Source organism: Hemitrygon akajei, chromosome 7 (genome assembly GCF_048418815.1).
Source record: "Hemitrygon akajei chromosome 7, sHemAka1.3, whole genome shotgun sequence".
In the NCBI taxonomy this organism is placed as follows: Eukaryota; Metazoa; Chordata; class Chondrichthyes; order Myliobatiformes; family Dasyatidae; genus Hemitrygon; species Hemitrygon akajei.
The window spans coordinates 4,669,738-4,690,484 of NC_133130.1; the positions used below are offsets into that span (position 1 = coordinate 4,669,738).

At 53.3% G+C, this 20,747-nt stretch overlaps 2 protein-coding genes across 5 annotated transcripts in view; one reads left to right on the forward strand and one right to left on the reverse strand.

Moving 5' to 3' along the window:
• The window catches only part of LOC140730191 (endonuclease 8-like 2), a 52,480-nt gene extending 46,034 nt beyond the window's left edge, over positions 1-6,446 (reverse strand). Inside the window, exon 1 of one of the 2 annotated variants that reach the window (XM_073050348.1) lies at positions 5,994-6,446. In XM_073050348.1, coding sequence (XP_072906449.1) covers positions 5,994-6,221 — 228 coding nt within the window. In that variant the 5' untranslated portion in view covers positions 6,222-6,446. The remainder of the gene's footprint in view (positions 1-5,993) is intronic. The other variant, XM_073050349.1, reaches the window with a different exon arrangement.
• The window catches only part of gpn1 (GPN-loop GTPase 1), a 137,553-nt gene that overhangs the window by 70,814 nt on the left and 45,992 nt on the right, over positions 1-20,747 (forward strand). For 2 of the 3 annotated variants that reach the window (XM_073050345.1, XM_073050346.1), the window contains exons 1-3: positions 16,076-16,189; positions 17,631-17,724; positions 17,826-17,865. In XM_073050345.1, the coding sequence (XP_072906446.1) occupies positions 16,094-16,189; positions 17,631-17,724; positions 17,826-17,865 (230 nt within the window). In that variant the 5' untranslated portion in view covers positions 16,076-16,093. Of the gene's footprint in view, positions 1-16,075; positions 16,190-17,630; positions 17,725-17,825; positions 17,866-20,747 lie in introns of those variants that run through there. The other variant, XM_073050347.1, reaches the window with a different exon arrangement.

Below are 20,747 nucleotides of genomic sequence, written 5' to 3' on the forward strand. Positions count from 1 at the left end.
CAGACAGGCGGAGACTGTGGGGGAGAGGATGGGGCATTCAGACAGGCGGAGACGGTGGGTGGGAGGATGGGGCATTCAGACTGGCGGTGCGGGGAGGATGGGGCATTCAGACAGGCAGAGACGGTGGGGGGGAGGATGGGGCATTCAGACAGGCGGAGACGGTGGTGGGAGGATGGGGCATTCAGACAGGCGGAGACGGTGGGGGGGAGGATGGGTCATTCAGACAGGCAGAGACGGTGGGGGTGGGAGGATGGGGCATTCAGACAGGCGGAGACGGTGGGGGGAGGATGGGGCATTCAGACAGGCGGAGACGATGGGGGGGGGAGGATGGGGCATTCAGACAAGTGGAGACGGTGGGGGGGAGGATGGGGCATTCAGACAGGTGGTGGGGGGAGGATGGGGCATTCAGACAGGCGGTGGGGGGAGGATGGGGCATTCAGACAGGCGGAGACGGTGGGGGGGGAGGATGGGGCATTCAGACAGGCGGAGACGGTGGGGGGGAGGATGGGGCATTCAGACAGGTGGAGACGGTGGGGGGGAGGATGGGGCATTCAGACAGGCGGAGACGGTGGGGGTGGGAGGATGGGGCATTCAGACAGGCGGAGACGGTGGGGGGGAGGATGGGGTATTCAGACAGGCGGAGACGGTGGGGGAGGATGGGGCATTCAGACAGGCGGAGACGGTGGGGGTGGGAGGATGGGGCATTCAGACAGGCGGAGACTGTGGGGGAGAGGATAGGGCATTCAGACAGGCGGAGACGGTGGGGGGAGGATAGGGCATTCAGACAGGCGGAGACGGTGGTGGGGAGGATGGGGCATTCAGACAGGCGGTGCGGGGAGGATAGGGCATTCAGACAGGCGGAGACGGTGGGGGGGAGGATGGGGCATTCAGACAGGCGGAGACGGTGGGGGGGAGGATGGGGCATTCAGACAGGCGGAGACGGTGGGGGGGAGGATGGGGCATTCAGACAGGCGGAGGCGGTGCGGGGAGGATGGGGCATTCAGAGAGGCGGAGACGGTGGGGGGGAGGATGGGGCATTCAGACAGGCGGAGACGGTGGGGGGAGGATGGGGCATTCAGACAGGCGGAGACGGTGGGGGAGAGGATGGGGCATTCAGACAGGCGGAGACGGTGGGGGGGAGGATGGGGCATTCAGACAGGCGGTGCGGGGAGGATGGGGCATTCAGACAGGCGGAGACGGTGGGGGTGGGAGGATGGGGCACTCAGACAGGCGGAGACTGTGGGGGAGAGGATGGGGCATTCAGACAGGCGGAGACGGTGGGTGGGAGGATGGGGCATTCAGACTGGCGGTGCGGGGAGGATGGGGCATTCAGACAGGCGGAGACGGTGGGGGGGAGGATGGGGCATTCAGACAGGCGGAGACGGTGGGGGGGAGGATGGGGCATTCAGACAGGCGGAGACGGTGGGGGGAGGATGGGGCATTCAGACAGGCGGAGACGGTGGGGGGGAGGATGGGGCATTCAGACAGGCGGAGACGGTGGGGGGAGGATGGGCATTCAGACAGGCGGAGACGGTGGGGGGGGAGGATGGGGCATTCAGACAGGCGGTGCTGGGAGGATGGGGCATTCAGACAGGCGGAGACGGTGGGGGGGAGGATGGGGCATTCAGACAGGCGGAGACGGTGGGGGGAGGATGGGGCATTCAGACAGGCGGAGACGGTGGGGGGGAGGATGGGGCATTCAGACAGGCAGAGACAGTGGGGGGGGAGGATGGGGCATTCAGACAGGCAGAAACAGTGGGGGGGAGGATGGGGCATTCAGACAGGCGGAGACGGTTGGGGAGGATGGGGCATTCAGACAGGCGGAGACAGAGGGGGAGAGGATGGGGCATTCAGACAGGCAGAGATGGTGGGGGGAGGATGGGGCATTCAGACAGGCGGAGACGGTGGGGGGGAGGATGGGGCATTCAGACAGGCGGAGACGGTGGGGGGGAGGATGGGGCATTCAGACAGGCGGAGACGGTGGGGGGAGGATGGGGCATTCAGACAGGCGGAGACAGTGGAGGGAGGATGGGGCATTCAGACAGGCAGAGACAGTGGGGGGGAGGATGGGGCATTCAGACAGGCAGAGACAGTGGGGGGGAGGATGGGGCATCAGACAGGCGGAGACGGTGGGGGGAGGAGGATGGGGCATTCAGACAGGCAGAGACGGTGGGGGGGAGGATGGGGCATTCAGACAGGCGGAGACGGTGGGGGGGAGGATGGGGCATTCAGACAGGCGGAGACGGTGGGGGGGAGGATGGGGCATTCAGACAGGCAGAGACGGTGGGGGGGAGGATGGGGCATTCAGACAGGCGGAGACGGTGGGGGGAGGAGGATGGGGCATTCAGACAGGCGGAGATGGTGGGGAGGATGGGGCATTCAGACAGGCGGAGTCGGGGGAGGATGGGGCATTCAGACAGGCGGTGGGGGGAGGATGGGGCATTCAGACAGGCGGAGACGGTGGGGGGAGGATGGGGCATTCAGACAGGCGGAGACGGTGGTGGGAGGATGGGGCATTCAGACAGGCGGAGACGGTGGGGGGGAGGATGGGGCATTCAGACAGGCGGAGACGGTGGGGGTGGGAGGATGGGGCATTCAGACAGGCGGAGACGGTGGGGGGGAGGATGGGGCATTCAGACAGGCGGAGACGGTGGGGGGGGAGGATGGGGCATTCAGAGAAGTGGAGACGGTGGGGGGGAGGATGGGGCATTCAGACAAGTGGAGACGGTGGGGGGGAGGATGGGGCATTCAGACAGGCGGTGGGGGGAGGATGGGGCATTCAGACAGGCGGAGACGGTGGGGGGGAGGATGGGGCATTCAGACAGGCGGAGACGGTGGGGGGAGGATGGGGCATTCAGACAAGTGGAGACGGTGGGGGGGAGGATGGGGCATTCAGACAGGCGGTGGGGGGAGGATGGGGCATTCAGACAGGCGGAGACGGTGGGGGGGAGGATGGGGCATTCAGACAGGCGGAGACGGTGGGGGGGAGGATGGGGCATTCAGACAGGCGGAGACGGTGGGGGGAGGATGGGGCATTCAGACAGGCGGAGACGGTGGGGGGAGGATGGGGCATTCAGACAGGCGGAGACGGTGGGGGTGGGAGGATGGGGCATTCAGACAGGCGGAGACGGTGGGGGGGGGAGGATGGGGTATTCAGACAGGCGGAGACGGTGGGGGAGGATGGGGCATTCAGACAGGCGGTGCGGGGAGGATGGGGCATTCAGACAGGCGGAGACGGTGGGGGGGAGGATGGGCATTCAGACAGGCGGAGACGGTGGGGGGAGGATGGGGCATTCAGACAGGCGGAGACGGTGGGGGGGGGAGGATGGGGCATTCAGACAGGCGGAGACGGTGGGGGTGGGAGGATGGGGCACTCAGACAGGCGGAGACTGTGGGGGAGAGGATGGGGCATTCAGACAGGCGGAGATGGTGGGGGGGAGGATGGGGCATTCAGACAGGCGGTGCGGGGAGGATGGGGCATTCAGACAGGCGGAGACGGTGGGGGGAGGATGGGGCATTCAGACAGGCGGAGACGGTGGGGGGAGGATGGGGCATTCATACAGGCGGAGACGGTGGGGGGGAGGATGGGGCATTCAGACAGGCGGAGACGGTGGGGGGGAGGATGGGGCATTCAGACAGGCGGAGACGGTGGGGGGAGGATGGGGCATTCAGACAGGCGGTGGGGGGGAGGATGGGGCATTCAGACAGGCGGAGACGGTGGGGGGAGGATGGGGCATTCAGACAGGCGGTGGGGGGGAGGATGGGGCATTCAGACAGGCGGAGACGGTGGGGGGGAGGATGGGGCATTCAGATAGGCGGAGACGGTGGGGGGAGGATGGGGCATTCAGACAGGCAGAGACGGTGGGGGGGGAGGATGGGGCATTCAGACAGGCGGAGACGGTGGGGGGGAGGATGGGGCATTCAGACAGGCGGAGACGGTGGGGGGGAGGATGGGCATTCAGACAGGCGGAGACGGAGGGGGGAGGATGGGGCATTCAGACAGGCAGAGACGGTGGGGGGGAGGATGGGGCATTCAGACAGGCGGAGACGGTGGGGGGAGGAGGATGGGGCATTCAGACAGGCGGAGATGGTGGGGAGGATGGGGCATTCAGACAGGCGGAGACGGTGGTGGGAGGATGGGGCATTCAGACAGGCGGAGACGGTGGGGGGAGGATGGGGCATTCAGACAGGCGGAGACGGTGGGGTGGGAGGATGGGGCATTCAGACAGGCGGAGACGGTGGGGGGAGGATGGGGCATTCAGACAGGCGGAGACGGTGGGGGGGAGGATGGGGCATTCAGACAAGTGGAGACGGTGGGGGGGAGGATGGGGCATTCAGACAAGTGGAGACGGTGGGGGGGAGGATGGGGCATTCAGACAGGCGGTGGGGGGAGGATGGGGCATTCAGACAGGCGGTGGGGGGAGGATGGGGCATTCAGACAGGCGGTGGGGGGAGGATGGGGCATTCAGACAGGCGGAGATGGTGGGGTGGAGGATGGGGCATTCAGACAGGTGGAGACGGTGGGGGGGAGGATGGGGCATTCAGACAGGCAGAGACGGTGGGGGTGGGAGGATGGGGCATTCAGACAGGCGGAGACGGTGGGGGCGAGGATGGGGTATTCAGACAGGCGTAGACGGTGGGGGGAGGATGGGGCATTCAGACAGGCGGAGACGGTGGGGGTGGGAGGATGGGGCACTCAGACATGCGGAGACTGTGGGGGAGAGGATGGGGCATTCAGACAGGCGGAGACGGTGGGGGGGAGGATGGGGCATTCAGACAGGCGGTGCGGGGAGATGGGGCATTCAGACAGGCGGAGACGGTGGGGGTGGGAGGATGGGGCACTCAGACATGCGGAGACTGTGGGGGAGAGGATGGGGCATTCAGACAGGCGGAGACGGTGGGGGTGGGAGGATGGGGCACTCAGACATGCGGAGACTGTGGGGGGGAGGATGGGGCATTCAGACAGGCGGAGACGGTGGGGGTGGGAGGATGGGGCACTCAGACATGCGGAGACTGTGGGGGAGAGGATGGGGCATTCAGACAGGCGGAGACGGTGGGGGGGAGGATGGGGCATTCAGACAGGCGGTGCGGGGAGGATGGGGCATTCAGACAGGCGGAGACGGTGGGGGGGAGGATGGGGCATTCAGACAGGCGGAGACGGTGGGGGGGAGGATGGGGCATTCAGACAGGCGGAGACGGTTGGGGGAGGATGGGGCATTCAGACAGGCGGAGACGGTGGGGGGAGGATGGGGCATTCAGACAGGCGGAGACGGTGGGGGGAGGATGGGGCATTCAGACAGGCGGAGACGGTGGGGGGAGGATGGGGCATTCAGACAGGCGGAGACGGTGGGGGGGAGGATGGGGCATTCAGACAGGCGGAGACGGTGGGGGAGGATGGGGCATTCAGACAGGCGGAGACGGTGGGGGGGAGGATGGGGCATTCAGACAGGCGGAGACGGTGGGGGGGGGGAGGATGGGGCATTCAGACAGGCGGTGCGGGGAGTATGGGGCATTCAGACAGGCGGAGACGGTGGGGGGAGGATGGGGCATTCAGACAGGCGGAGACGGTGGGGGGGAGAGGATGGGGCACTCAGACAGGCGGAGACGGTGGGGTGGGAGGATGGGGCATTCAGACAGGCGGAGACCGTGGGGGGGGAGGATGGGGCATTCAGACAGGCGGAGACCGTGGGGGGGGGGAGGATGGGGCATTCAGACAGGCGGAGACGGTGGTGGGAGGATGGGGCATTCAGACAGGCGGTGGGGGGAGGATGGGGCATTCAGACAGGCGGAGGTGGGGAAGGGCAGAGAGGGATTTTTAAAAAAAGGGGGAAGGGAGGGAAGAGGCAGAAAGTTCACCCCCCCCCCCACCACCACCAGCCAAGGACAACACCTCCTCTCTCCCCCCCCCCACCCCCAGTCGGTGGCAACTCCCGGTGACATCGCCCCAGCACCATGGTCCTGCGGTTCGGGCTCGGACGGTCACTGGGACGGACCTGGCTTTGCTGCAGTGGCCGCCCCTCCAGCCGCCGGACGTCGAGCTGCCGAGTGCTACCCGCCGCCCGCTGCACCACAGCGCCCAGCAGCCGGCGGCTCCGCCGTGAAATACCCGTAAAGACGGTCCCTCGGGCATCGCCGCACCGGGACAATATGAAGGAACCGGAGCAACGACCGACAGCTGCAGAACCTCCAAACGCCGACCCCGCCCGCAACACGTGCCGCATACACCTCAGGACAATTTCGCCCCTCCCAGGCCACACTCCCCTCGTTGTACAGCCTCTCCTGCCTCGGGTCCTCAGGTCTGGCCAGTTCACCGGTGGAGGGTCTGCCAGCGACCCAGCAAGCGGCGTACGCACTCTTCCCACGCGGCCGAGAAGAGCCGCCGGCAGTCAGCAGGGTCTGTGACTGTGAGAGGAGGATTTCCGTGAGCTCCACGCTCTGGCGTCGAACCAAACCGTTAACTCCTATGAAGACAGCACAGGAGTGGCTCCACGAACCAAGTACGACTGTTCCGACATGACACACCCCCTCCCAAAGCAGAGGGTACACCGCAGTACAGTAGTTGTCCAGCAAAATATGCTCGCAGAGTCCCAAGAAGGTATTCGTGGTCCACTCCCCCCCAGTCAAACGTCTTCTCGTCACGGGAGAGAAGAGCGGCTGACAGACCAGCCTCTCGGTGGATATTGTCCAGGATCGACTGGTCAGGGTGGGCCACTTGATCCAACATGGAGTCCAGGCAAAGATCTTGTACTCGGCACTGAGGAGAGATACTGAGCACCCATTCTTTGGGCAATGGAGATCACCCTCCTTTGGGAGCAGGGCTGCAAGTGTACTGCACCAAGAGGGGGGCATTTCAGCCGTCCTTAGGCTTTTCCCCAAAATCCCTGTGACAGCCCCAGCTATCAACCCATCCAGCCTTGCCGATTTGCTTCTCCTCAGCTGGTTGAGGGGACCGGACAGCTCCTCTAAAGATAGTGGAAAATAACACCATAAGACAATAAGATATAGAAGCAGAATTAGGCCATTTAGCCCATCGAGTCAAAAGGATTTGACTACAGGAGCAGGGAGGTTCTACTGCAGTTGTACAAGGCCTTGGTGAGACCGCACCTAGAGTATTGTGTGCAGTTTTGGTCCCCTAATCTGAGGAAAGACATTCTTGCCATAGAGGGAGTACAAAGAAGGTTCACCAGATTGATTCCTGGGATGGCAGGACTTTCATATGAAGAAAGACTGGATCGACTAGGCTTATACTCACTGGAATTTAGAAGATTGAGGAGGGATCTTATTGAAACGTATAAAATTCTAAAGGGATTGGACAGGCGAGATGCAGGAAGATTGTTTCCGATGTTGGGGAAGTCCAGAACGAGGGGTCACAGTTTAAGGATAAAGGGGAAGCCTTTTAGGACCGAGATGAGGAAAAACTTCTTCACACAGAGAGTGGTGAATCTGTGGAATTCTCTGCCACAGGAAACAGTTGAGGCCGGTTCATTGGCTATATTTAAGAGGAAGTTAGATATGACCCTTGTGGCTAAAGGGATCAGGGGGTATGGAGAGAAAGCAGGTACAGGGTTCTGAGTTGGATGATCAGCCATGATCATACTGAACAGCGGAGCAGGCTTGAAGGGCCGAATGGCCTACTCCTGCACCTATTTTCTATGTTTCTATGAGTCTGCTTTGCCATTTCAGCATAGCTGATGCAATTTTTCTCTCAGCCCCAATTTCCTGCCTTCTCCCCGTATCCCTTCACGCCCTGACTAATCAAGAATCTACCAAGCTCTACCTTAAATATACATAAAGACTTGGCCTCCACAGCTGCCTGTAGAAAAGAATTCTGATAAGGGTGCGGAGGTGAGCACAGCCCAGACCTCCCATGTCCTCCAACCAATCTCCAGGTGGCTTGATGAGTCGTCAGCTCCAAGTTTGGATTGTACAGTACTGTGAATGGGGCTGTGATTCTTCGAAGATCATGACCGTGCAAGTGTATGACAGTGCATTTTCCAACATTGTATTTCATTTGCCACTTTCTTGCCCATTCTCCTAATCTGTCTAAGTCCTTCTGCATCCTGCCAGTTTCCTCAGCACTACTTGCCCTTCCACCTATCTTTGTATCATCTGCAAACTTGACAACAAAGACATCTATTCCATCATCTAAATCATTTATATACAGCATAAAAAGAAGTGGTCCCAAAACCGACCCCTGCAGAACACCACTAGTCACTGGCAGCTAACCGGACAAGGATCCTTTTATCCCCACTCGCTGCCTTCTACCAATCAGCCAATGCTCTAACCATGTTAACAACTTTCCTGTAATACCTTGGGCTCTTAACTTGGTAAGCATCCTCATGTGTGGCTCCTTGACAAAGGCCTTCTGAGATTCCAAATATACAACATCCACTGCATCTGTTTTATCTGTCCTACTTGTAATCTCCTTAAAGAATTTCAACAGGTTTGTCAGGTAGGATTTTCCCTTCAGGAAAACATGCTGACTTTGTCCTATCTTGCCCTGTGTCACCAAATAGTCCATAACTTCATCCTTGACAATTGACTCCAACTTCTTCCCAACCCCTGTGGTCAGGCTAACTGGTCTATAATTTCATTTCTGCTGTCTTCCTCCTTTCTTAAAGAGTGGAGTGACATTTGCAATTTTCAAGTCATCTGGCACCATGGCAGAATTCAATGATTTTTGAAAGATCATTAATAATGCCTCCACAATCTCCACCACTACATCTTTCAGAGCCTCAGGGTGCAGCTCATCTGGTCCGGGTGACTTGAGTGCCTTTAGGTCTTTGGGCTTTTTGAGCACCTTCTCCCTTGTAATAGTAACTGTACCCACTTCTCTTCCTTCACACACTACAGCATCTGGCACACTGCTAGTGTCTTCCACAGTGAAGATACCACAAAATACTCTTTTAGTTCATCTGCCATCTCCTTTCTTCCCTGTTTTTATTTCTCCTGCTGCATTTTCCAGTGGTCTATATCCACTCTCACCTCTCTAATTGTTTACATGCATGAAAAAACTTTTACTATCCACTGTGATATTATTTGCTAGCTAACTTTCACATTTCATCTTTTCCCTTCTAGTGATTCTTTTAGTTGCTCTCTGTAGGTTTTTAAAAGCTTCCCAATAATTTTTGCTTTGTTGTATGCCCTGACTTTTGTTTTTACATTAGCTTTGACTTCCCTTGTCAGCCACTGTTGTACTATTTTGCCATTTGATTATTTCTTTGTTCTTGGAATGCATCACCTTTGTCGTTTTTCCCAGAAACTCATGCCATTGCTGCTCTCAAGACATCCCTGCCAGCAACTCCTTCCAATTTATTTTGGCCAACTCCTCTCTCATACCACTGTAATTTTTATTTACTCCACTGAAATACTGTCACATCAGACTTTACCTTCTCCCTATCAGATTTCAAGTTGAACTCAATCATATTATAATCACTGGTTCCTAAGAGTTCCTTTACTTAAGCTCCAGAATCGCCTCAGGTTCATCACATAACAATCCAGTATAGCTGATCCCCTAGTAGGCTCAACAACAAACTGCTCCAAAAAGCCATCTCTTAGGTATTCAACAGACTCACTCTCCATTACCGACCTGATTTTCCCAGTCAACCTTCCATGATGATCATAACATCCTTAATCAATTTTTAGAATATACTAGCAGAGTTGGTAAATGTTTTGGGCAGATAATTAGGGAATATATGTGAGAGTATGGTCTTGGGTATTTGAGGATTAGCCTACTGTGGCCTGGCCTGGAGTTGCACTGTGGAAATTTCTGGATGTGGAATAGATTTGATGTTTCTGAGGGATAGACAGGGTATTAAGAGTGAGAGGGTGTCTGGTCATTTCCGACAGCAGTATTTTTCCTTTGCCTATCTTTGCAGATGCTTCTAAAGACCAAGTTAGCAAGCGGGTGAGCTCTAGGATACTTCTCCCCTTGTTTGATGTAGAGCTGGGGAAAAGGTTGCCAATGGGTTGTCTGTCTATACAGCAGAATTTTTGGCCATTATCATGAGGCTGCAGTAGTTTGAGCAAGTTCAGCCAAACAGAGTCGTGATCTGCTTGAACTCTGCCTTGGTACTGCTGTGGTTTGGAATTGAAGTGTTCAAGGAGACCTGATCTGTTGATGGAAGTGTACTATGACTTGGAGAGTGCGGGATTAGCAGAACAGTTCTATGTGATCCCTGCACATATAGGTGTATCAGGTAATGAAAGGGCAGATGTTACAGCAGAACAGGCACTTAATAAGTCAGAGGTAGATGTTATAGTCTTGTCCATACTGCACCAACCGCCACCACTGAGCTATAAACTATAAATAGTTAATATAGGAAAGTATGAAGCCGATTCTTGTATTAGGTTGGATGGGATTGGGAAATGGCAGAAACTGTGGGATAGGAGTGGATCAGGGAGCTGGTAATACAATTTGTTTCGGAGATGCTCCTTTTTGGGAAGGAATAGGAGGAAACAATAGAACAATAGAATAGAACAATACAGTGCAGTACAGGCCCTTTGGCCCACAATGTTGTGCCGACCCTTAAACCCTGCCTCCCATAAAACTCTCCACCTTAAATTCCTTTATATACCTGTCTAGTAGTCTCTTAAATTTCACAAGTGTATCTGCCACCACCACTGACTCAGGCAGTGCATTCCATGCACCAACCACTCTCTGAGTGAAAAACCTTCCTCTAATATCCCCCTTGATCTTTCCACCCCTTACCTTAAAGCCATGTCCTCTTGTATTGAGCAGTGGTGCCCCGGGGAAGAGGTGCTGGCTGCCCACTCTATCTATTCCTTCTAATATCTTGTATACCTCTATCATGTCTCCTCTCATCCTCCTTCTCTCCAGAGGGTAAAGCCCTAGCTCCCTTAATCTCTGATCATAATGCATACTCTCTAAATCAGGCAGTATCCTGGTAAATCTCCTCTGTACCCTTTCCAATGCATCCACATCCTTCATATACTGAGGCGACCAGAACTGAACACAGAACTCCAAGTGTGACCTAACCAGAGTTTTATAGAGCTGCATCATTACCCCTCGACTCTTAAACTCTATCCCTCAACTTATGAATGTTAACACTCCATAAGCTTTCTTAACCACCCTATCTACCTGTGAGGCAACTTTCAGGGATCTGTGGACATGTACCCTCAGATCCCTTTGCCCTTCCACACTTCCAAGTATCCTGCCATTTACTTTGTACTCTGCCTTGGAGTTTGTCCTTCCAAAGTGTACCACCTCACATTTCTCCGGGTTGAACTCCATCTGCTACTTCTCAGCCCACTTCTGCATCCTATCAATGTCTCTCTGCAATCTTTGACAATCCTCTACACTATCCACAACACCACCAACCTTTGTGTCATCTACAAACTTGACCCCCACATCCAGGTCGTTAATAAAAATCACAAAAAGTAGAGGTCCCAGAACCGATCCTTGTGGGACACCATTAGTCACAACCCTCCAATCTGAATGTACTCCCTCCACCACGACCCTCTGCTTTCTGCAGGCAAGCCAATTCTGAATCCACCTGGCCAAACTTCCCTGGATCCCATGCCTTCTGACTTTCTGAATAAGCCTACTGTGTGGAACCTTGTCAAATGCCTTACTAAAATCCATGTAGATCACATCCATTGCACTACCCTCATCTGTATGCCTGGTCACCTCCTCGAAGAACTCTATCAGGCTTGTTAGACATGATCTGCCCTTCACAAAGCCATGCTGACTGTCCCTGATCAGACCATGATTCTCTAAATGCCCATAGATTCTGTCTCTAAGAATCTTTTCCAACAGCTTTCTCACCACAGACATAAGGCTCACTGGTCTATAATTACCCGGACTATCCCTACTACCTTTTTTGAACAAGGGGTCAACATTTGCCTCCCTCCAATCCTCCGGTACCATTCCCTTGGACAACGAGGATATAAAGATCCTAGCCAGAGGCTCAGCAATCTCTTCCCTCGCCTCATGGAGCAGCCTGGGGAATATTACGACATTGGTGAATACCGAAGTGAAGTATTCATTGAGGACCTCGCTCACTTCCACAGCCTCCAGGCACATCTTCCCACTTTTATCTCTAATTGGTCCTATCTGCACTCCTGTCAACCTTTTGTTCTTCACATAATTGAAGAATGCCTTGGGGTTTTCCTTTACCTATTTGCCAAGGCCTTCTCATGCCCCCTTCTTGCTCTCTTCAGCTCCTTCTTAAGCTCCTTTCTTGCTACCCTATATTCCTCAATAGACCCATCTGATTCTTGCTTCCTAAACCTCATGTATGCTGCCTTCTTCCATCTGACTAGATTTTCCACCTCACTTGTCACCCATGGTTCCTTCACCCTACCATTCTTTATCTTTCTCACCAGGACAAATTTATCCCTAACATCCTGCAAGAGATCCCTAAACATCAACCACATGTCCATAGTACATTTCCCTGCAAAAACATCATCCCAATTCACACCCACAAGTTCTAGCCTTATAACCTCATAATCTGCCCTTCCCCAATTAAAAATTTTCCTGTCCTCTCTGATTCTATCCTTTTCCATGATAATGTTAAAGGCCAGGGAGCGGTGGTCACTGTCCCCCAGATGCTCACCCACTGAGAGATCTGTGACCTGACCTGGTTCATTACCTAATACTACATCTAGTATGGCATTCTCCCTAGTCAGCCTGTCAACATACTGTGACTGGAATCCATCCTGGACACCCTGTCTAAACCATTGGAACTAATCAGGTGCCAATCAATATTAGGGAAGTTAAAGTCACCCATGATAACACCCCTGTTATTTTTGCACCTTTCCAAAATCTGCCTCCCAATCTGCTCCTCGGTATCTCTGCTGCTACCAGGGGGCCTATAGAATACCCCCAGTAGAGTAACTGCTCCCTTCCTCTTCCTGACTTCCACCCATACTGACTCAAAAGAGGATCTTGCTACATTACCCACCCTTTCTGCAGCTGTAATAGTATCCCTGACCAGTAATGCCACCCCTCCTCCCCTCCCCCCCCCCCCCCCCCACTCTATCCCTTTTAAAGCACTCAAATCCAAGAATATTGAGAATCCATTCCTGCCCTGGTGCCAGCCAAGTCTCTGTAATGGCCACTACATCATAATTCCATGTATGTATCCAAGCTCTCAGTTCATCACCTTTGTTCCTGATGCTTCTTGCATTGAAGTACACACAATTTAGCCCTTCTACCTTACTACCTTTACACCCTTTATTCTGTTTCTCTTTCCTCAAAGCCTCTTTATATGTTAGATCTGGCTTTACTCCATGCACTATATTTGCAGTTCTCGCATGACTTTTATCCTCCTCCACCTCACTATCTGCTCTAACACTCTGGTTCCCCTCCCCCTGCAAATCTAGTTTAAACCCCTGGAGCAGCACTGGCAAACCTCCCCACAAGGATGTTAGTCCCCCTGCAGTTCAGGTGCAATCCGTCCCATTGGAACAGGTCCCACCTTCCCTGGAACTTTCCCAATTGTCCAGAGACATGAAGCCCTCCCTCCTGCACCAACTCCTTAGCCACGTATTTAGCTGCAATATCTTCCTATTTCTAGCCTCACTAGCATGTGGTACTGGTAGCAATCCTGAGATTGTAACCCTGGAGGTCCTGTTCTTCAACTTTGTACCTAACTCCCAAAATTCTCTTTGCAGAACCTCCTCCTTCTTCCTATCCACATCATTGGTCCCTACATGGACCACAACATCTGGTTGCTCACCCTCCCTCTTGAGAATACTGAGAAATCAATCCAAGATATCGTGGACCCTGGCACCAGGGAGGCAACAGACCATCCGGGATTTTCAATCTCTCCCACAGAACTTCCTATATGTCCCCTAACTATTGAATACCCTATCACTACTGCTCTCCTCTTTTCCCTCTTCCCTTCTGAGCTGAGGGTCCAGTCTTGGTGCCAGAGATGCAACCACTGCAACTTGTCCCTGGTAGGTTGTCCCCACCAACAATATCCAAAACGGTATACTTATTGTTGATGGGAACGGCTACAGGGGTGCTCTACTCATTCTGCCTATTTCCCTTCCCTCTCCTGACAGTCACCCAACTACCTGTCTCCTGACTCTTCGGGGTGACTATCTCCCTGTAACTCCTGTTTATTTCTGCCTCTGCATCCCGAATGATCCGAAGTTCATCCAGCTCCAGCTCCAGCTCCAGTTCCCTATCTCAGTTTGTCAGGAGCTGCAGCTGGATGCACCTTTTACAGGTGTAGTCATCAGGGACAACTGTGCTCACCCTGACTTCCCACATACTGCAAACGGAGCACTTAACTGCCCTAACTGCTGCCTCCATTACCTACTTCTAAGTTAATTCGATCAATTAAAGGAGCTTACCCGGCCTCACCTGACTGGGAGCAAGCTCGTCCTTAGCCTCTGCTCACCGAAGCCCCTCGAGCCAAAGCCTTCCTACTCTGTCTCCCACTACTCTGTCACCCACTCTGTTAATCTGCTCGGTTTTTAAACTCTTCCAGTATATCACGGGCTGACTTTCACACGCTTGCGCAGTCGTGCCCCGTTTAAATTGCTGAAGAAATGACCAAGATATGGTCATACATGAGGAAATCTGCAGATGCTGGAAATTCAGCCAACACACACAAAATGCTGGTGGAACACAGCAGGCTAGGCAGCATCTATAGGGAGAAACGCTGTCGACGTTTCGGGCTGAGACCCTTCATCAGCGCTTCTCCCTATAGATGCTGCCTAGCCTGAAGATATGGTCATGTCTTGACCATATGTGAAGATATGTGTTTGGCGAGATTGAGGTCAACATGGGTTTGCACTTTGGCACTTGTTGGTAAACATGGAAACGGGTGGAGTGACTTTTGTAAGGTACCACAGATAGTGGAACATGTGATCGTGGTGAGCCTCAGATACTCATTAGGGTGTAGGAAGCTGTTTTTGGGTAGATCTGGGGGGGGGGGCCTAGGTTACAGGAAATTGTGGTAAGCATTTGGTCCATAATGACAGTTGAGGAAGCTTGTTAACTCAACAACCGTTCCATTTTTTTAAAAACAAAATATACTTTATTCAAAAATAAAATTATATACAATAAACCATTCAATGACTCTCAGTCCTTTACAAATGTTTCCATTACAGTCTTTACATTTCCACACTTTAGCCACCCAGGTGGCACTCTGTTACTTCATATTTACATACACTTGTTTAGGGGTATACACCCCGCCCCCTACCCCTCAACTCCCGCGGGAGAAAGACCCTAGACTGTAGTCCTTCCCCACCGGGCCCTTGCGGTGGCTGCACCAAGTTTGAGTGCGTCCCTCAGCACATACTCCTGCAGCCAAGAATGTGCCAGTCGGCAGTATTCCCTCATGGACATCTCCATGTGCTTGTAGACCATCAAGTTTCAGGCCGACCAAAGAGCGTCTTTCACCGAGTTGATGATCTGCCAGCAGCAGGGGATGTTGGTCTCCATGTGCGTCCCCGGGAACAGCCCGTAGATCAGAGAGTCCTCTATTACGCAGCTGCTGGGGATGAACCTCGACACTGTCCCTTCCATCCTCCTCCACACCTTCTCCGCGACCCCACAGTGTGCAAAGAGGTGGATCACCAACTCCTCCTCACTGCAGTCCTCCCGTGGACAGAGGGGTGTGGAGACGACGTTCCGGGCGTACAGGAGGGATCGGACTGGGAGGACCCCTCTTGCTGCCAGCCAGGCGAGGTCTTGGTGCCTGATAGTGAGGCATTTTGCCAGATGAACTTGTGATAAACACAAAACAGATCAGGCACCATGACCCTGAGAGTGAACCCAACCAGTCTCACACTGACGGGGGAGGCACCACACCCGGGTAACAGTGACCCACAAATACACGTGAATAACTGTATACCCCGAGCTAAAAAATCTAACAATAAATGAAGTGGAACATCCCACAAAAGCATTTTAACAGAACAATAAACAGCTGGTCATGAGAGGTGCAGGGGCGGGCTGTCGACCTCGCCCCGCTCTGCTCCTGAACCGGGGGAAGGGCAGGTTTGGGAGGCAGTGCCGCTCCATTCCGGTAGGTGGCGCAATCCACCCCGATCGGTGCAAGTTGCCAATAACACAGACCAGCTCCAGGACGTCATCATTCGGCGTCGGGCGACAATGGCGGCGGTAGGAGAGTCCAGTGGCCCGAAGGCTGGCGCTGTCTGTTTGATCGTCCTCGGCATGGCGGGTTCTGGGAAAACCTGCTTCGTCCAGGTACCAGAGGAGGGACAGGGACTCGGGGAAAGCTGACTAGTTCGGGACTGCAGTGTCGAGACTCGGCTGGGGGAGTGGGTTCCCTCGGCCCGGCCTGAGGTGATGGCCGAGGTTGGGACGGGGACAGCGGCTTGGTGATTAGCGGCGGTCCGCTACCATCAGTGACTGGGATCTGATGTGATGATCTGGGTGAAAATGCAGGTGGTTTACAGGGCGATCTGCAGTCGTAGGTGCTGAGGAAGCATGTCAGGATACAGTTGCAAACACTGTTCGATTTCCTCTGCTGTCTGTAAGGAGTTTGTACATTCTCCCCTTGACCGTGTGAGTTTCCTCCGGGTGCTCCGCTTTCATTCCACAGTCCAAAGACGTACCAGTGGGTAGGTTAATTGGTTATTGTAAATTGTCCTGTGATTACATTAGGGTTCAACGCGGGGGTGAGGGTGCTATTGTTGGACAGAGCAGATTGAAGGACTGGAAGGGTGTGTTTGCTGTGTCTCAATAAATAAACAAAGGGCAGATCGAGTTATACAGCACAGAAATAGACCCATTTTGATGAAGCACAGAGACAGGGTGAGCTGCAGAGGATGGAAGGGGTAGTGTGTGGATGATGGGGGTGGGGCTGGAGGAGGGAAAGGTGAGGTGTGAAGTACGGAGGGGATAGGCGCAGAGGATTGAGGGACTGGATTGAACATGATCTTGGAGGAAGTGGGTGGGATGGGCAAAATGGGGGTTGAGGCGGGGATTGGGGATCGAGGGAGTGATTTGGGATTGGGTATTGAGGTGGGGATTGGAGATTGAGGGAGTGATTAGGGATTTAGGGGGATTGGGGATTGAGGGAGTGATTAGGGATTGGGTATTGAGGTGGGGATTGGAGATTGAGGGAGTGATTAGGGATTTAGGGGGATTGGGGATTGAGGGAGTGATTAGGGATCAAAAGGGGATTGGGGATCGAGGGAGTGATTTGGGATTGGGGATCGAGGTGGGGATTAGGGATCGAGGGAGTGATTGGGGATTGAGGGAGTGATTAGGGATTGCGGGGGGATTGGGGATTGAGGGAGTGATTAGGGATCGAGGGGGATTGGGGATCAAGGGAGTGATTAGGAATATAGGAAGTGATTAGTGATCGAGGGGGAATTGGGGATTGAGGGAGTGATTGGGGATCAAGGGGGGATTGGGGATTGAGGGAGTGATTGGGGATCAAGGGGGATTGGGGATTGAGGGAGTGATTGGGGATCAAGGGGGGATTGGGAATTGAGGGAGTGATTGGGGATCGAGAGAGTGATTAGGGATTGGGGATTGAGGCGGGGATTAGGGATAGAAGGAGTGATTATGGATCGAGAGGATTGGGGGTCGAGGTGGGAGGGATTGGACACGGTGGTGGGTGGTTGAACTGGGCAGGCATGAATGAACTCTGAACCTCTGATTTCTTTCTGGTCCTCAGAGACTGACTGGTCATCTACACACTAAAGGATCTCCTCCGTATGTGATCAACCTGGACCCTGCAGTGCATGAGTTTCCTATCCCAGCTAATATTGGTGAGGGCTTGGGGCTGGAGGTACAGGGTGGGTGATGTTACAACAGGATGGTGAAAGTTCTGGCTGCTGGGAGCCACAATGTGATGCTACTTGTTTTTCAGATATTCGGGACACTGTGAACTACAGGGAGGTGATGAAGCAATATCCTTTGGTCATGGAGACGGGTGGTGCAAGTGTGAGCAACAAACTGTAATAGTGTGTGTGCAAACCTAACTCACAAGAAGAGAGGGAGGGAGGGACAGGAGGTGACTTGTAGTCCAGTTGGCCTGAACTTTTGTCAAAATCCTGCAATCCATTGTCAAGAACGAGGTAACAAATTGTATGTTCTTGGAGAAAGTATTTGAAGTGGTAGATAAGAAGGAAGGAGTATCTGTTTTTTCAAAGACAATTTTATATCGTGTAAGAGTCTTGGGTTTGCACGTACGTGGTGGGGGGAGTGATAGAAAATTTTTCCTGTGCAAGCCATGATAGCCTTCAATAGCCTGTCCACTACACCATCAATCTTGGTGTCATCCACAAATTTGCTGATCCAGTTAACCACATTATCATGTAGATTGTTGGTAGAGATGACACTGGACCGAACACTGATCCCTGCTTCACACCACCAGTCACAGCTCTCCAGAGCGGCCACCCTCTACTGTAATACCACTCTCTGGCTTCTCCCACAAAGCCAATATCTAATCCAATTTACTGCCTCATCCTGAATGCCAAGTGACTGAACCTTCTTGACCAGCCTCCCATGCAGGACTTTGTCAAGTGCCTTGCTAAAGTCCATGTAGACAACATCCACTGCCTTGCCTTCATCCACTTTCTCTAACTTAACATAGAACATAGAATAGTACAGCACATTACAGCCCCTTCGGCCCATAATGTTGTGCCGACCCTCAAACCCTGCCTTCCATATAACCACTCACCTTAAATTCCTCCATATACCTGTCTAGTAGTCACTTAAACTTCACTAGAGTATCTGCCTCCACCACTGACTCAGGCAGTGCATTCCACGCACCAACCACTCTCTGAGTGAAACACATTCCTCCAATATCCCCCTTGAACTTCCCTCCCCTTACCTTAAAGCCATGTCCTCTTGTACTGAGCAGTGGTGCCCTGGGGAAGAGGCACCTGCTGTCCACTCTGTCTATTCCTCTTAATATCTTGTACACCTCTATCAAGTCTCCTCTCATCCTCCTCCTCTCCAAAGAGTAAAGCCCGAGCTCCCTTATTCTCTGATCATAATCCATACTCTCTAAACTAGGCAACATCCTGGTAAACCTCCTCTGTACCCTTTCCAATGCTTCCACATCCTTCCTATACTGAGGCGACCAGAACTGGACACAGTACTCCAAGTGTGGCCTAACTAGAGTTTTATAGAGCTGCATCATTACATTGCGTCTCTTAAACTCTATCCCTCGACTTATGCAAGCTAACACCCCATAAGCTTTCTTAACTACCCTATCTACCTGTGAGGCAACTTTCAGGGATCTGTGGACATGTACCCCCAGATCCCTCTGCTCCTCCACACTACCAAGTATCCTGCCATTTACTTTGTACTCTGCCTTGGAGTTTGTCCTTCCAAAGTGTACCACCTCACACTTCTCTGGGTTGAACTCCATCTGCCACTTGTCAGCCCACTTCTGCATCCTATCAATGTCTCTCTGCAATCTTTGACAATCCTCTACACCATATATGTCAAACTCAAGGCCCGCGGGCCAAATCCGGCCTGCGGTGGAATTATCTTTGGCCCGCGAGATAATATCTAATTACTATTAAAGCTGGCCCCAGTAATCGAAGCGCCTATGGCGTATGATATGGCTAATGCTGAGTTTATTCAGGTACCAGGTTTTCAGGGTTTTTAGTGTTTATTCGGCAGTCTTGCTCGGCAGTCTTCTTCATAAGAAACGGAATTTGTAAAGTGAAACACTTTGTAGTTATAGCAGAGACTGAGACACATGAGAGCAGGCTGAAAAAACGGAGGCAATGATAGCTGCGTTCGCACGCTTCCGACTGATCCGGCCCGCATGAAGCTGCATTTTGCTCAATCCGGCCCATGACCTAAAATGAGTTTGACACCCCTGCTCTACACTATCCACAACACCACCAACCTTTGTGTCGTCTGCAAACTTGACCCCCACATCCAGGTCGTTAATAAAAATCACGAAAAGTAGAGGTCCAAGAACCGATCCTCGTGGGACACCACTAGTCACAACCCTCCAATCTGAATGTACTCCCTCCACCATGACCCTCTGCCTTCTGCAGGCAAGCCAATTCTGAATTCACCTGGCCAAACTTCCCTGGATCCCATGCCTTCTGACTTTCTGAATAAGCCTACCGTGTGGAACCTTGTCAAATGCCTTACTAAAATCCATGTAGATCACATCCACTGCACTACCCTCATCTATATGCCTGGTCACCTCTTCAAAGAACTCTATCAGGCTTGTTAGGCACGATCTGCCCTTCACAAAGCCACGCTGACTGTCCCTGATCAGACCATGATTCTCTAAGTGCCCATAGATCCTATCTCTAAGAATCTTTTCCAACAGCTTTCCCACCACAGACGTAAGGCTCACTGGTCTATAATTACCTGGACTATCCCTACTACCTTTTTTGAACAAGGGGACAACATTCGCCTCCGTCCAATCCTCCGGTACCATTCCCGTGGACAACGAGGACATAAAGATCCTAGCCAGAGGTAAAGCAATCTCTTCCCTTGCCTCGTGGAGCAGCCTGGGGAATATTCCGTCAGGCCCCGGGGACTTATCCGTCTTAATGTATTTTAACAACTCCAACACCTCCTCTCCTTTAATATCAACATGCTCCAGAACATCAACCTCACTCATATTGTCCTCACCGTCATCAAGTTCCCTCTCAGTGGTGAATACCGAAGAGAAGTATTCATTGAGGACCTCGCTCACTTCCACAGCCTCCAGGCACATCGTTCCACTTTTATCTCTAATCGGTCCTACCTTCACTCCTGTCATCCTTTTGTTCTTCACATAATTGAAGAATGCCTTGAGGTTTTCCTTTAC